We start from the raw sequence: 16,945 nt of genomic DNA on the forward strand, positions 1-16,945 counted from the left end.
CCATTTCTTGTTTCTTCATTCTGCATAATCAAATTTCTGTAACTTCTTCTTTTCTCTCATTTTGCTTCTGGTTTCTATGTTCAAATTTTATATCACTTTCTTACCTAATACACCTCATTTTTTAACTTAATACTTAAAAACTACACTTTACTAATCATTGCAGACTGTGATATATGCAAAGAAGATCACGTGCATGTTAAATTTGAATAAACTTTTCTGTCAAGATTTGTAGTTTTACAATGACATTTCTCCTTTATTATATATAGGTAATTATTCAGTTTTTAAGGAAACAATATTGTTATTATATTTAAACTACAACGCGTATAAATAAAAGTTTCTCAAAACTAAGGTACTACGTTTATAATTAATAGACAAAGAGAAGGTGCGCGTTGAACTTTATTTAAGAAAAACAAAAAGGGAAAAGGGTAAATATATATATATATATATATATATATATATATATATATATATATATATATATATATATATATATATAATTTCAAATGCAGATAAGGGAAGCTTTTGAGTCTGTGATTGTTCAGCTTTATGACTCATATGATGCTGCTATTTCCCTTTTGCTATGTCCACCATGATGAACCGATCAAATACTATGTTTTCACTCACCATAATCATTTCCATCAAAATCATTATCTTCTCAACAAAAATGTCTCTTTTCTCTCTTTTTTTTCGACTATTTTCCATAACTATAAAGTTGAAACTTGTGATGGAAAAAAAAAATACAAAATTGAAAGAAAAACACGACTAAAATTGATTATGTAATCATAAATATAATTAGTCAATATTTTTATATATTAATATCATCTTCATATATCTAGAGTCCCATAATAGTTTCACAATAATTTATAATATAATGTCTTCTCCTTACTTATTGACTGGTTTAATCTTGAAAACGGATTACGTTTGGAATGTAAATGAATAATTAAGAAAGTACAAGAAACCTTACATAAATTATTCACATAAAATTTTAATTATAAAAAGTATGAAAAACATTGTAAATAGAGTAAAGATAAAGCTGTCCATGGGTCGGTTGAAATCGAATTAAGGAAAAAGATAAACTTTAAATTAATCAAATTTTTAGTGATTTAAATATTCAAAAAAGGTACAAATTCAGACCTAACCAAAGGGTTGGTTTGGTTTAAATTAATTAGGCCTATGCAAAATTTAAAAAAAGAAATAAATCATGTTTTTATAAGAAAATTATCATATATATGGTTCTATTATTAATTAAAAGAGACAAGCATTACTCTATTACAACTTACTTATCAGTTGAACAACAACATTTTTATATAACTACACAATGAAATTTTACCTATAATCATAATTGAGTTTAATTACTCTTTTTATTTCTGTTTTTGTCTAAAACTGTCAAATTGGTCTTCTAATTTTCTAAAATTTCAATTTAGTTCTGATTTTTTTAAAATTTATACAATTTGATTTTTTTAAAATTTATTAAAATTAATCAATAATTTTTTATCGAAATTGACATTATTAGTATGTTAATTACATTATAAAATAAATCATCATTATTAATAACTTCAATCTTAATAAAATATCTTTAATCCATTTCAGAAAATTAAACGAAAAAATATCTCATTATGTGAACTTTTAAGAAATTATAAACAAATTGAAACTTAAAAAAACTAGTACTTTTCGACAAAAACAAAGATAAAAAAAAATAAGTAAACCTATTTATTGTTAATAAAATGTACACCATTCATTTGGTTCAAGTACGTTAATCTGTAAATTACGAATTCAACAGTGTTATATTTGTTTGATGAAAGTAAAAGATGGATTTAATAGGTGATGAAGATGAAGCAGTAACAGTAACAGTAAGAAGAGTTGGGTAGAAAGATGCAAAGAGAAGCATTTATATTGAACATTGGGAATTGAAGAGTGGAAGATGGAAGGAATGCATGCATTGGATGGTGATGGCAGCTTTGTATGAGAGAAATGTTATGATAGAAAAACCAATTCATTGAGATGTCATGTCAAAGTACAAGAAGAAGCAGTATATGAATTGTAGCTACACACACTTCACTCTATTTCCCTCATTAACGTTCCTTGTCTCCTTCTCTGGAACAGTGAAAAAATGATAATAACTAATTATGTGATTCTTTTCTTGTTATGAATATGGATGGTGTTGTTCAGTGTAACGTCAATCTGTCACAACATCCCCAATCACCACAAACCTGTCAGATTTAACAAAGAATGATGTGATGGAACCTTGTAGACCTTAACAACACCTTCTTCTATTCTTCATCGAATCATCAACTTTTCTTTTATTGCATAAATATATATTACCAACAAAAACTTGCCGCAACAATGTGATAGAATAAGCATTCAATGATACATTTTACGTATACATTTTCGATTTCCCTTTCCTCACTGCAATGCTCAGATTCTAATAAATATCACGACTTTGGGGACCATTGCCAAAACAGTCTTATTTTTATATATTAATCCAATAAAGTTGACATTGGACTCGTTCTATCAAAATTATTCTAGCTGGTTCTTCAATTTTTAGGAAAATTTTTATAACATAGTGATACTCTATCACTCAAAGTTTTTAGTTGCGTTCGATATTATTTTTCATTCCATCTTTTTATCTTTTATAAATATAAAAAATTAAATATATTTTTAGTCTTTTCACTTTCGGTAAATTTTAGAATTAATTCATTTTAAAATATTTGACCAATTTAGTCATTCATCTTTTGAAATACGTAGATTTAATCATTTTAATCAATTTTTGTTAGATTTATTTAATATTTCGTACGCATTTCAGGATCGTATTTAAGTTGTTTATATTATTTGACACATTTTTGTTTTAATGTTAACTAAGATATTATTATGAAATGCATTTAAAATGTCAAATAAACCTAACAAAATTTGATTAAAAGGACTAAATCCACGTATTTCAAAAGATGAATGACTAAATTGATCCAAAGTTTCGAGATTGACTAATTCAAAAATTTACTGAAAGTTAAGAGACCAAAAACATATTTAACCCATATAAAAATTTACTTTTTAAGATTATTTTACTTTTACAATGTGTTGTCAAATTATAGTTATTAGTATCAATTTTTTTTCCTAATTTTATAACTTCACTTTCTTGTTTACTTATTTTTCTTCAATATCTAATAAAAAATAGTATGTATACTTTTTTTAGTTAAAGTATCGTAAATAATTTTTGCATTTTAAAGAAAATTATTATTTGATTAGTTTTGGAAATGAAAATTTGGATATTCCAAACCAAACTAGCTACAGGAACTTGGCAATGTATTTAGGCCAATTGGAGCATGCATGTAGGGCAAGACAAGAGATTTCTGTTTTTTATGCATATTATGAGTACGGTTATTATTGTTGGAGAAAAATAGAAAGTTAATAGTTGGGAATATATATATATATATATATATATATATATATATATATATATTTTTTTTTTTTGTTAGCAATCCGAGTGTAAGTCTAAGTCTCACATTGGTTAGAGAAGAAAAAGTAGAACACTATATAAAAATAAAAATTCATAAATCCATTGCCTTAAGGCAGTTTAAGAATATTTAACTTGATTTTATGTGTAGAACATATTTAATTCAACTTTATGTCTTAAGCATATTTTAGTTTGACTTTAGGTCTTTAAGCCCATAACGTGTTTATAACTATCAATAATCCAAAAATTTAGTTGCACAAGTTCTTCTATTCTTGAAAAAATGTTGTATTTTCAATAAAATTTTAATTAAACTCGTAATTAATGAACTCTCATTATCAGTTTCTAAATTAAAAGAATCTGATTTACTAAAATTTATATCAATTTCATGATCATATATGTCAAATCAAGTAAATTGGATACTTATCAAACATCAAACTTAACCATTTTCACAATACTTGAACTAGTTTTTTTAGAAGTTCTCAAAGTTTACATTTCACTCGCATTCAAATTAAGTTATTCACATAAGTTCAATTCCACAACTTGGTTTTATCATGAAACTTAGGTATACTAAATCCCATGGTTAATACTTTAAAAATATTAAGTTGTTGTTGATCATACATTATTTGAGTCAAATGGTTTGCTGGTCAAACTTATTCACGTGAGCAAAAATAATTATGAAATTTATATGAAGTCATAACTAATTTGAACGAAACAAATTGGGATTCTCAACATTTTAGAAAATATTGTATCACTGAATAAAAAGTTGAATCTCCTATAATTTTCTCTTGAAGTTAAGTGAGACCGTCGTTCTCAACATAAAAATTTAAGACTCATTAATAGATATATTTTTCTTATATATTACTTAATTTTCTCATTTATATATTTAATGTGAAAATCTCAGAATTCATGTGTGTAAACCTTCAAATCCTCATGCATGATCTCTTACAAACCTAGGAAATGTTAGACTTGTTCCTTTGGAAATATCAAATCATTTAAATACTACCATAACTTGTTCCAAAATTCACAAAAAAAAAATATTTATAAATCATGTTTTAGCTGTTAGAATAGATGAAATAGTAAACTAATTGGTTTTTTGTGGAGTTCAAATATTGACTGAAAACCTAACGTAGAACAATGAATTTGCATTTATGTGAAGAAGAAAAAGAAGAAATGTAAGGACTGAAAATTGCAGAGATTGGTTTTTGTGATTTTGTAAGACACTTGGTTTAAGTGGATCTTGGAAATGTCGAAGCCAAACCCTATATTGGATCTCGTGATCCTAGCAAGAGCATTCACAATTTTTTTTTTTCTTAAGCTATGGTGCATTTATAACTTCCTTTTGTCTTTTGTACATTCTCCCTCTTAGGAAGAAGAATCCTAGTTTTTTTAATAAAGAATTTCTTATAACTCTTCGGTAAATAATATGGATTTACACTATAGTCAACCAATTATGATTCCATATCTTAATCATTAAATAATTGGGTGAATACACCAAAGTGCCATATTCAAATTCATTATGGATAGGTGCAATACATATAAAAACCGGAACACCTCAAATACTTTGATTTCTTAGGGTTAGAAAAAAACTAGAGGTGTAGAAACGGGTAACTTGGCCCAGCCCGGCTCGACTCACCACAGATTGATTACTTAGTGAGCCAACTCAACCCGAATTACTTATTAGCGAGCCAAAAAATTTGAATCCGACCCGGCCCAGCACGGGTTGGTGGATTAAATGGGTTGGCTCGCGGGCTCACTTAATTAAAAAACTACAAATTTTTTTTATTTATTTTTCAGTAAAAACTGAATTATAATTATAATTAAAATTTAAATAAACTTCAATACAATCCAAATACAAACTAAAATAAAAACAAAATACTAAATTATTTATGTGTTGGCTAAAAAACAACCTAACCTGACCCAAATGCACAGTCTAACAAAAAACACTTACATGACCCTTTATTTGCGAGTTGGTGAGCCAACCCGATTCATCACACGTTTAACCCGGATGAGCCGGATTCTAAATGAGTCGAGTCAAAAATCAACCGTATTGAAATTTATAAAAAAATTTCAACCCAACTTGGCTTGAACCTAATGTGGGCCGGATTGACTCGCAGGTTCCAGTCCATTTGATAGCTCTAGAAAAAATAGGCCGATGAGGTTCAACTCTAATACCCACTTCACTTGTCATTACCTATTTTGTTTTGTTAAAATGCCTGTAGAAAACCAGATGTAAGAAATATTAGGTTGTGTTTTTGTGAACGATATGAACTTTGATTACTTTAATTACATTTTCCTTTGTGTAAGATAATTTAAATTTCTTTATATTAAATTTTTTATTTAGATAGAAACAATCATTTTTAAACATAATTTTTTTATTTAAGAATATTTAAATTTTCAAAGTTAAACTTTAACTCAAAAATACTTATCAATGTGTATATTTAATAATTTTAAAAAAGAAGAAACTTATTATATGATATTCCTTTCAAAGCTTTTCATTAAATTAATTAGATATTTGGCTCAGTTGTCCACTATATTAATTATATTTCTTTTAGAAAAAAATACTCTAGTCAATTTTGAAATCTTCACGTGGATATTAGTGAAAATTAAAATAATTATTTTATTAACAATAAAAGAGATTCAAAAATTAAGTTAATAAAAAATTTATGAAAAAATAAATAAATAACAACCACTAATATATCTACCGTAAAACTATTCTAATCAGTCTTAAATTTAAACTTACAAGTGTGACATAAAAAGAACATCCAAAAACCATCACCAAAAAGTATATTTTCATTCATATAAAAATATTATTTATTGTATTTAATAATATTAAATTAAAATGTAATAGTAATAATAATACATTTAATTTGATTATATTATAATATCATGTTTTTATTTAATTATATTGCCACTTGTTGTTTATATCATTATAATCACATTAAATTGATATTTTAAATTATAAAAAGATAAAATGCAAATAAAAATATTTATGGACATTATAAAACATTACCATCGAAGCAAAACTTATAAAGTGAAATAAGAGCTCACATAGACGATCTTATAAAACTGTCTCATTAACGTTACAATAAAATTTTAAAAATATACAAAATTCAGAAAAACTTAATATTATTAATCAAATTAACTAGTTTCTTTAATAACCATGAATGTTTTACGCAAATTACAGTGTCTGTTAATTAATTATCTTCAATGTAGTTAGAGTTGTTTTTACTACATTGGTTAAAAGTTTTTGCACTTTCACAAGCAAGTTAGACAAGAGAATTTTAAAACCATATTTCAGTATTCCCAACGACAAGCCAAACTCAAAAGTTCATCTTACCATACAAAAAAACACATCAAAACCAACAAAGAAAATGCAAAAAACAAAATCTCTCCACTAATGCAAGTGGATGCTAGAAATGACTTGAAATTTAGAACTTATTCGAAATGCTACCGTGCAAATTGAACCCTTCAATATATTATATTTGGTAATTACCTGTAACTTCATTTTCAATTTGTCAATGTCTAATGCTGACATGAAAACAAACCTCAATGGCAGACATCCAATAAACTACCATATGTAATAAAAAGAATAAGAAAAAAAAACATTATCACAGTCATCACCTAGGCATGCCCAAAAGAAAATCTATGTATGGATAATCACTTCTATCTCAAGATAAAGATGCAAAACAAAGGCTTGTGACCAAGTGCCTTAGAAAATAAGGAAAGGTGACAAACAAATAACAGAGTAAGATTCAGAAGAAAAGGATATTCAAATGATCCTTAAGTTGTGTTACAGCAATTTGAAAAATTATTTGACTGATCAAAATTTGGAGAAGATCTAAATAAATAGCCTTCTTAGTTCTTAAATTCCAGGGAAGAGATACAAGCTTCACCATCTTCCCTGCCTTTCATGTTGCAATGTTTCCTCTGTTATTTTACAAATATGGTTAAACTACAGAAACCCAAAACTAAAAAGAGAAGACAGAATCACAAGGCAAGGCTGCTAGATTCTGCCTCAAGATATTTACAGATCCTCTCCATTACCTCTCTACCCTTAACACTATTCTGAAGAAACCTCTCAGCACATCGCTGCTCCACCTTTTCAGCCATGGATGCCAGGGCCGACAATGGTTTAATCCGGATTCGGGTCTCCTGCTGGCAAACCGTCCAACCATTCGGGTTATCCGGGTGTGGATCATACCGGATCTTCTCTTCCACTTCTATGAACTTCTGGAGGCTGATATTCCGAGAGGTCAGTTGCATGGAACGCGACTGTGCATCCACAACAGTGGATTCCACACAGTGGCAAATATCCTGACCAACAATTCTGCGGACAAACCAGGGTCCAGGACAATGGATCGTGATGGCACGAGTTGTGCAAAGCTTCCCTGTTGAAGGGTCAAGACTATGGTTCAATGTGTCAACATCAAGAATATGGGATAATATGCGTTTGTTCTCTGGATCGGCAAACTTGCGCCAAGATGCACTAGTCACACGTTCCCAAGGGTGCTTGTAGACGTGTTCCTGTCTGTATGCTTTCACCATTATGTTATCTCTTCACTCAATTAAGTCAACACTCACCACACTGAAATTCTGATTTAGGGTTTAGCTGCGAATTTATGGGGAATTTTACTCTAGCAGTGCAATCTGGCATGGGAAATGAACAATTAATCAATCCACCAAACTTTTTCAATTCAGATGTGAATAGCATCAAAGAAATCAAATTAAAAGCTTAAGAATCAAAACATGTGATTGAATAATAGCGAATATCGAACTTATTACAAACAATGCAGATAGTGAAAAAACATAGCTATAGCGATCAAAGAGATGAAAAACTCGGCGAAGTGATAATAGATGTGAGCTTACCAAATAAGGAAAATAGAAATGCTGCAGAAATTGAGTGCGCAACCATGGAAAGATTAAAACGGTTGTGAATTTGCCCTAATGAGAGGTTTTGAGGAAATTGTAGTGGCCATCGGTATCACCGCCCACAGATTTCATTTCGTGTTTTGGTCAAAGTTCAATTACACCGTTCGGCGAGACCTAGAGGATTCTTTGATTGGGCTGGGCTTGAGTCCAAGTAATGTTTTTGCCATCTTTACATTGCATAATAACTAAACAGGTCTTTTACAAATACAACTTAATTAGGGTATTGTGGGTTTGGGCTTGCACAGTAACAATTTTGGGCTTTTTCTTTATGCATCTCCACCATTACTGACTGTAGTCATATTAACAATAAGAAGACTAAAACATCCTCGTATTGTATCACATCATCGCTGTCAATGGTGGAGTTTCATGACCACTATGGGGAATTTTGTACCCACAATTATATATATATAAATTAATATACAAATAAAAGTATTTTTTTTATTATAGTTTATTTGACTCCTCAAATTTACATACACCTATAAATAAAATTTTAATATTACCTTTCTGTGGAGAAAGAAGGTTGTAGAAGAATAAGAAAAGAAAGAGAATGACTTGTGAAAAAAAAGAAAAAAAGGCTCATCCGGACGAGTCCTTTCTATAACACATTTCATGTGTTCCAAAATGTTCATTTTGGGAAACTTGCATTTCATACATTTTGGAAAGAGCATGTCAGAACTCATGCTACAGAAAGCTCCTACCATAATGCAATTCATACCTTTTGAAAATCATGTTCAAGAAATTTATGAAGGGTAAAATTATCATTTTGAAAATTGTGGGGTGGTACCAAGAAATTGTGGGAGTGAAGAAAGAAAAATCTTGATTTATTCACAAATGAATAGGTTAAGATCACTTAAAGTATTGGTTTGTATAATAATGGACTGATTTAGCCCAGACCTGTTTGTCCCATATGTTATACCATGTTTGGTACTCATTGTAAATATATCACAAAAACACGTTTCATCCGCAAAAATGGCATATCCAATTACAAATTTTCAGGTTTACAAACAACCTGTATACTATGATCTATTAGTCAGGTCTCTTCAAAACGATTTTAAGCAAAATCGAAAGTGAGGAAGTTAAGGTAGAGAATCTCAGAAAATGTATTTTAAGGCCAAAACATTAATAATGTTCGAAAATTCCAGAAAGCATCTACCATGATATAAGAGGAGTGGTTATAAATCGCTTTGGAATCATAATCTCATCTTTATAATTTATAAGAGAATAACTAAAGAATATATACGTCTGCAACATGCGAGCGAAATGTGAATCCATTCTTCCCACTAACATAGTTGTTAAACTCATTCAAGAAAATTATATGAAAAGATAATAAACTTTGAATTTTATGAGACAGATTCAAGAGTTAGTACAAGAAGTTGTAAAACATTCCTATTTTCCTTTGAAAACATTATTTTAGTAGTTGGTGGGTGATGTTATGAAGGATATGATTGAAGGGAAGATCACCAAATCACGATTTAACGTTGCTGTGTAAGTCGTCATCGGTGAACTACAAAAAAGGAATTTTGATGCTTTAGTTACTTGTTTCATACGTGTGGTTTCCTTTGGGTAAATAAATATCTTTCATCTCAAGTTCACAATTTGAACAACAAGATTTGCATAATCAAAAGGATAGTGTCAATTCAATGTTAAAGCAAGCATAATGATGTTGTCCTCCACTTGTCTACCCTTCATCTGTTTCAACCATAGACTTGGTTCTAATTTATATGCCATCTTTTGTGTTGCCACAAAGCCTACACTTTTGACAATGAAGCCATCACTAATTAATTCAGCATCATCCACCTAATTCATCATCAACAGGGTCAAGCTTACTCAACATTTTTTAGTAATTTTTAAGGTACGTATACGACCATATACGATTCGTGCACTGTCTTGTCCTACATTAAATCTCACACAACAAAGGAACACTAATATTTAACATGTGAAACTTCATTAATTGCTTTGTCCTCTCTGATTTATGTGGCTGCAGTTCAACATATGCCAACATAAACAACGGAATTCGGAATTGATGATTAAAATATTATAGTCCTTCAACAGTTTTCTGATAAAGATCTATGGATTTCAAAACGACAAAGAACATTGAATTCCAATGAAGCCTACGAGTACAATGCAAAACAACGGGTCTAACTGAAAGAAAAGATAATAAACTACGTACATGTACCTAAATTTGATGAATGGAAAGTGAAATGTGTTTGATAAGTGCAATACAGAGGGCAAATCGTATATTTGAAAGATATAGTGTGTGATTTATTGAGATATAGGTAATTAATAATTGAGAGGAGCATGAGGAAGGGTGAGTGAAATGTCATGCTCCATTAATTAAAGAAAGAAGTTCAATGAAAAAATGGATTGGTAAATGAGAAGGTGACAAGGTTCCAACATGAAGCAATAGCTTCACGTTCTCCTTACAATATAGGAGCTCCCATGTGACTACCGTACGGCTTAATTCATTTTGTCTTTTTCCCTAAATTACTTTTGTTTGCTTATGTCTCGTCACACGTGTGACCATATGCTTTATCAGTTTATGCTACGCAAATCAAGCGCATTATCAATATCTAATGAATCTCGCTAATCAGGTTTAAGCAGTTTTCCGACACCATAAAGACCATTTACATTTGTGAATGTTGTTTTCCTCCATCACCTTCTTGCCATAACAATGAAGAAATAATGATAAAAAGAGCTTGTCATGGGAGTAACAGTGTAGTGCACAGAAAAAACAAAAGTAAATCCGCATACAACAGTACAACAACATCATTATAAAACGCTAATAGCAGGAGCAAGGTGGATCAAACAAACACAGACCAGGTTTTTTTCTCTCTCTCTCTTGTAACGAAATGGCAGAGGAACTTGACCTCGACAACCTTAAGGCTCTGAAAGTTTTAGGTAAAGGAGCCATGGGCACTGTGTTTCTCGTGCAACACAACTCCGGCCATGTGGCGCTCAAAGTCGTCGACAAATCATCATCCCTTCACGACGGCGCTCGCCGCGCCCACTGGGAAATCAGCGTTCTCTCTCGCTTATCCCACCCCTTCCTCCCCACCCTACTGGGTTCCTTCGAGTCCAACAACTTAATGGGCTGGGCCGTCCCCTACTGCCCCGGCGGCGACCTCAACCTCCTCCGTTACCGCCAAACAGATCACGTATTCTCCCCCGCCGTCGTCCGCTTCTACCTCGCCGAGATCCTCTGCGCTCTCCACCACCTTCACTCCATGCACATCGTGTACCGCGACCTCAAACCCGAAAACGTCCTCATCCAACAATCCGGCCACGTCACCCTCACCGACTTCGACCTCTCCCGAACTCTCAGTCCCACCAAAACCAATACTTCTCCCTCCAACTCCCACATTCCTGACACCGCTCCGCGCAAGCCCCGCCGCAACTTCCGCTGGGTCCCACTCACCAAGGCTCCCAAGTCCGCCCGAGTCACCCCCGCCGCGCGCCGCGCGGCGCCGAGCTTCGAGCGGTCGAACTCGTTCGTGGGCACCGAGGAGTACATCGCGCCGGAGGTCCTCCGAGGCGAGGGGCACGGCTTCGCCGTCGACTGGTGGGCCCTCGGCGTCCTCGCCCACGAGATGGTGTACGGAACGACGCCGTTCAAGGGAAGGAATCGCAAGGAAACGTTCCACAACGTGTTGTTGAAGACGCCCGAGTTTGTTGGGAAGAAAACAGCGTTGACGGACCTAATCTCTCGGTTGCTCGAAAAGGACCCCTCCAAGCGTTTGGGTTATGTTCGCGGCGCCAGCGAGATCAAGGAGCACGAGTTCTTCAGAGGGGTGAAGTGGGACCTACTAACGGAGGTTATGCGGCCGCCGTTTATTCCTTCAAGAGATGACGTTACGAAACCTTTCGCCGATGGACTTGACGTAAGGGGATATTTTCAGAGCCTGAAATCTCCGCCGTCTTTGCCCCCTTCGCCGTTACCGTCACCGTCGTGTGAGTTTCAGAACGTTTCTTTACCGGAATTCTGATGCACGTGTGGGAGGTGGTAGACCTAGCTAGCTATTCTTTTTAACTCTTTAAATTTCTGTCTATATTGGGGAATGAATAACGGTGTAGAACGCAAAGTAACGGCGTTACTCAGAAATTACTGCTATCATATGCTTTTGTTAAGGTAACAAACAACCTTTTTCCTTTGTATAGTTAGATACTACATATACAATTGTAAGATATTGTTGTTTATATGTCAAATATTTCTTTGTTTCAGATGCATGAACATCGCTCCCTCCCATCTACAATGTTATTCTTTTAAGAGTATAAGAGTAAGATTGTAAATATTCTTCTATCCAATATAATTAAAACACTACTAAAAAAACTCATATTTCCTGCCAATTTTGTTTTGAATTTTTTTTAGTAGGAAATACTTATAAATTTTGTTATGAAAAAAAAATTTGAAGGAAATTGCTGCCAATGTTTTTGCAAAATATTTTGTACCAAACACTTTTCTCAACAAATTTTGTAGGAAATACTTGCAAATTTTATAATTTTGTAAGAAATAATTACCCACGAAGGAATTACCCGCCAATTAACATTCTTAGAAAAAATAGCAAGAAAAAGTCTTTTCTTGCAAAATTTTTTAACAAATTTGCAAGAAAATTCCCATGTAATATGAAAATTTTTAGTAGTGAAATATATCATAAAATCTATTTATCTTTTATTATATTTCTAATATATTACTCGTTATTACAACGATAACATATTTAATATAATTATTTTATTACTCATAATTACAACGATAACATATTTCATAATCAATTAAAAATTATTATTTATAAAAAAGTTATATAATTAATTAAATTTATGTTAAGTGATGATTTTGTGTTTTTTCTTCAAGTATTTTTTTATTAAATAATTGTATAAGATAGGTTCTATACTGTGAGTGTGTTCTTGTTTTTTTCTTTTTTATGTTTCAATTTACAAATATTATCAATTATATTGTTCTTGTAGTAATGGTTATAAAAGTTGACAAATTTATTATGTGAAGCCATGTTTACTAACATCAGTGAATAATTAATCTATTTCCTGGTGTATATTTTTCTCTATTTTTTATTTATATATTCTTCTTATCAAAATAGTTAATCGAATGATATGATATTACTTTTGTTCAGCGAGAGGAAAGTTCGTCTAAGGAGACTATATAATTTAGAAAACTTAACATATATATTTGTTTATAGAAAAGACTTCAACTATACATTTTTATATTTTTCTCGTATCAGATTTGACACATTTAGTTCTAATACTCACTAATTCCAAAACACAACAATATTTAATTTGAGCATCTCATGTTCAATATAATATATAATACAGTGAACAAACATCAAAACTTCAAAAGCTTAAATCAAGTGTGGGAACCACATCATTCATACGATAAAATCATTTAACTTATAATATTTATCATAAATAACTTAGTTTTCCTTAGTTGCACTAATTCTTTGACTTTAAAAGAGCTTTAAGAACTTAGATACAATAACTGTACACAATTCAACTGTCTAATCATATCTTAACAATCATAAACAAATACATATTTGTCTTGAACCAAGTCACATGATAAAGATAAATTTACTAATGAAATTTTGGATCCGGAAGGATTACTCTACTCAACTTTAAGATTTTTATAACAAATTTTGATCTTCAAAAAATAAACAAAAATATTATAATCTTAAAGAGAAATAAATAAATAAATAAAAAGAATAATTTTAAAAAGATAGTGATTAAATAAAAGTTGAATAATTGATTTTTTATGTATAAAATTTATATTTTAATAACAAAATATTCAAACTCCATAAGATACTAACTCTACTCCTAACTATTTTCTAGCACACTACTAAATTTTGATATACATCTAATTTTCAAGAATCTTCATATTCACCATTACAAATGATTCAAACATATATTATTCCGTTAACTACATAAACAAATATTCATGATTACTATTTTTTAATATTTAATTAACACTATTATTATTATTATTATGCTTTAAAAAAAATAGTGCTTAAAATAAAATAATAGTTTTTAGAATTGTGAAATAGAAACGAAAAAGGGTGAATGTAAATATAACATGGTCCATATTATTTGAAAAGTACAGGCATCATATTCCTCTTTCTTTTGTAAAGAAAAATTCTCCCAAGAATTATGCTTTATAAACAGTAGTTTAATATTTTTGCCCCCTCAAATATTCGATATAACAATAGTTTGTGTTATTGATATTCACATGTGATTAAGATGGCAACTATAGTTTCTGATTTGCAGATATTGATATATTTGTTTTCACTAGATGCAGCTATTATTATTTTTTTTAACCAAAGACAAATGAAAATGAATATATAATTACTCGCCTCAAATTCATATGTATTAGGTTTGATACTTATATACACACGTATTAAAAAATTTATATTTACATTTTGGTTTATAAATTAATCATTTTGATTATTACGTCATTTAAATTATAAAATGATTAATTGAAAACTTTAAAACTATAAATTTGATAAAAAAATATAATTATTTTTTAATTTATTTTCCATTTATAATTAAAGTATAATTAATGATTGAATATATAAGATTTTAAACACTTACGTGTAAATTCAATAAATCTCGACAAAAGATAGAATTATAATTGTATTCAGTAGAATCTTTAAGGTACATTGTGACATTATGACTTATTGATATATAAACATTGTTAGAGTAGGAAAAGTACTAAAGGCATCTCTCTTTTGAGAAGAAAAAGGTGTTGTAGGACCAATTGCTACTGTGATTCTAAGTGCCAAAAACCATCTTATTCAAAGACAGATTATGAGGATAATTAATAACACTGTTTATCTCGTGAAGACTCGTCATTTCTTATCAACTCAAGTCTTTACACGTAATCAACTTCTCTACTTATAATTCTTCACCTTGTTCTCTTCTCATCCTGCAACTCTCTTATTTTACGCTTTTCTGTCTAAAAACTATGCACAAATAGATGCGCAAGCTGGTATTTTCATATTATATATAATTTATAAATGTATGGTCACCATAATTTTCCCTTGCCCCTAAAAAAAAGAACCTTTTTCATATCTTTAAAGTATTTCTTGGCAGTTTTAATTAATGCAGAAAGTCAATAGAAGCATGTATATGGAACAGAAAGCTAAGAAAAATATTAAACAAAAAGAACGAGAATAACTCATGAGATGACAAATTTGCACACACTTGACAATGTGCAAATTTTCACCTTATAAATTATCTTGTGAGGTTAAGATCGGAGGAGGTAAACAAAGAAATTCATCAACAGTGATATATTTTGAAAAATAAAAAATCTGTGGAAACATGGTTTAAAAATTGAGATTTTTGCGAGATTCTCTCTAACACCAAAAGAAAAATTGAATGATGAGTAATTGGTGGATTAGAGAGAAAAATGGTAATGTTAGTTCAGTGAAGTGAAGTAGAGAATGTAGTGGTGTGTGTTGAAAAGATATATACTAAGATTAGGAATAGGTTCCCTAGTAGAACAGCACTAACACGAAGTAGAGTTGTTGTGTCGGCCAATTTTGGCTTCATGTAAGGTATAAAGTTGGTTAGAATTAGAAAAGATAACATTTTCTTGCTTCTTTAACCTATGTACCTATTTGTTTGCTATCCTGTCTCACTGAAATTTAAGGTAGTTTGCATTAATTATTAGGAATTCAAGTGTGAATCTAAGTTTTATATTGGTTAAAAATGAAAAAGTAGAGCATTATATAATAATAAAGATCCATAAATCTATCGTCTTAAAGTTTTGGGTAGAGAGTGGTGTCAATATCTTATGTGATTGACTTAGATCTCATTGGTATTTGTTCTCCTCGGTAAAACCTCCTCTTCTATAAACTTGACAAGTGATATCAGAACCCATAGTTTAAAAAACCAACTGGATACAGAAAAGGATAAGGAGGAAGGAAGTGTACCAATGTAGTTGAAGATCTCATTGATATTGTATCTCCCAGTGAAATTTCCTCTATAAACCTGACACTAATTTCATCACCATTGGGTGTGTCTTTGGTAACAAATGGTGAGTGATGAATTATGGTTTGCATCTCACAACTTTGAAATCTTCTCTCTTATATTGTATTGTCCTTAATTGACATGATTCTTTATTATGTCTTCTTTTGTACCATAATATATATATAATATTACATAATTGAAGAGATTAGTTGCCGAAAGCTCTTTGTATAATTATAACTAGGCAGAATTTGGTCCAAGCCTTTCTGAGGGAAAGATTACCTTTAACTTTTAAGTAATATATTAACATGTGGTTTTCACAATTTGCTTTTGTAGTCAAAACAAAAATATAAATTCGTTCCAGTTGTTTAAATTTTTTCTGATTGGAAATCCTCTTCCGTATGAGAATAAGTAAGCATTTATCTAACTCGTTTTAACAGGTGAAATAAAAAATTTATAATTTATTTTTAAATATTTGTAATATTGTGTTTCATTTCTTAATATTTTTAATTTTATATAAAATTTAATTAATTGATATAAAAATAGAAAGAAAATGGATTATATTCGTAACCTTTTATATCAGTTAATTATGGGGATGAATGATGA

At 30.5% G+C, this 16,945-nt stretch overlaps 1 protein-coding gene and 1 pseudogene across 1 annotated transcript; one reads left to right on the plus strand and one right to left on the minus strand.

Annotated features, from left to right (window-relative positions):
- Positions 1–7,199: 7,199 nt before the first annotated feature.
- On the minus strand, positions 7,200–8,532 carry LOC114185392 (MSF1-like family protein). Its single transcript, XM_028073090.2, has 2 exons — positions 8,315–8,532; positions 7,200–8,095 (listed from the first exon to the last, which is right to left on the minus strand). The coding sequence occupies exon 2, from the start codon at positions 7,991–7,993 to the stop codon at positions 7,436–7,438; it is 558 nt and encodes a 185-aa protein (XP_027928891.1). The 5' UTR covers positions 7,994–8,095; positions 8,315–8,532; the 3' UTR covers positions 7,200–7,435.
- Positions 8,533–11,014: 2,482 nt separating this feature from the next.
- Positions 11,015–12,595, plus strand: LOC114185391 (serine/threonine-protein kinase UCNL pseudogene; annotated as a pseudogene).
- Positions 12,596–16,945: the final 4,350 nt, after the last annotated feature.

This window comes from Vigna unguiculata, chromosome 5 (genome assembly GCF_037176805.1).
Source record: "Vigna unguiculata cultivar grain cowpea cultivar isolate G323 ecotype 2 chromosome 5, ASM3717680v1, whole genome shotgun sequence".
Lineage (NCBI taxonomy): Eukaryota > Viridiplantae > Streptophyta > Magnoliopsida > Fabales > Fabaceae > Vigna > Vigna unguiculata.

Coding starts and splice junctions, on each gene's coding strand:
- LOC114185392 (XM_028073090.2), bottom strand. CDS start 7,993: ATGGTGAAAGCATACAGACAGGAACACGTCTACAAGCACCCTTGGGAA.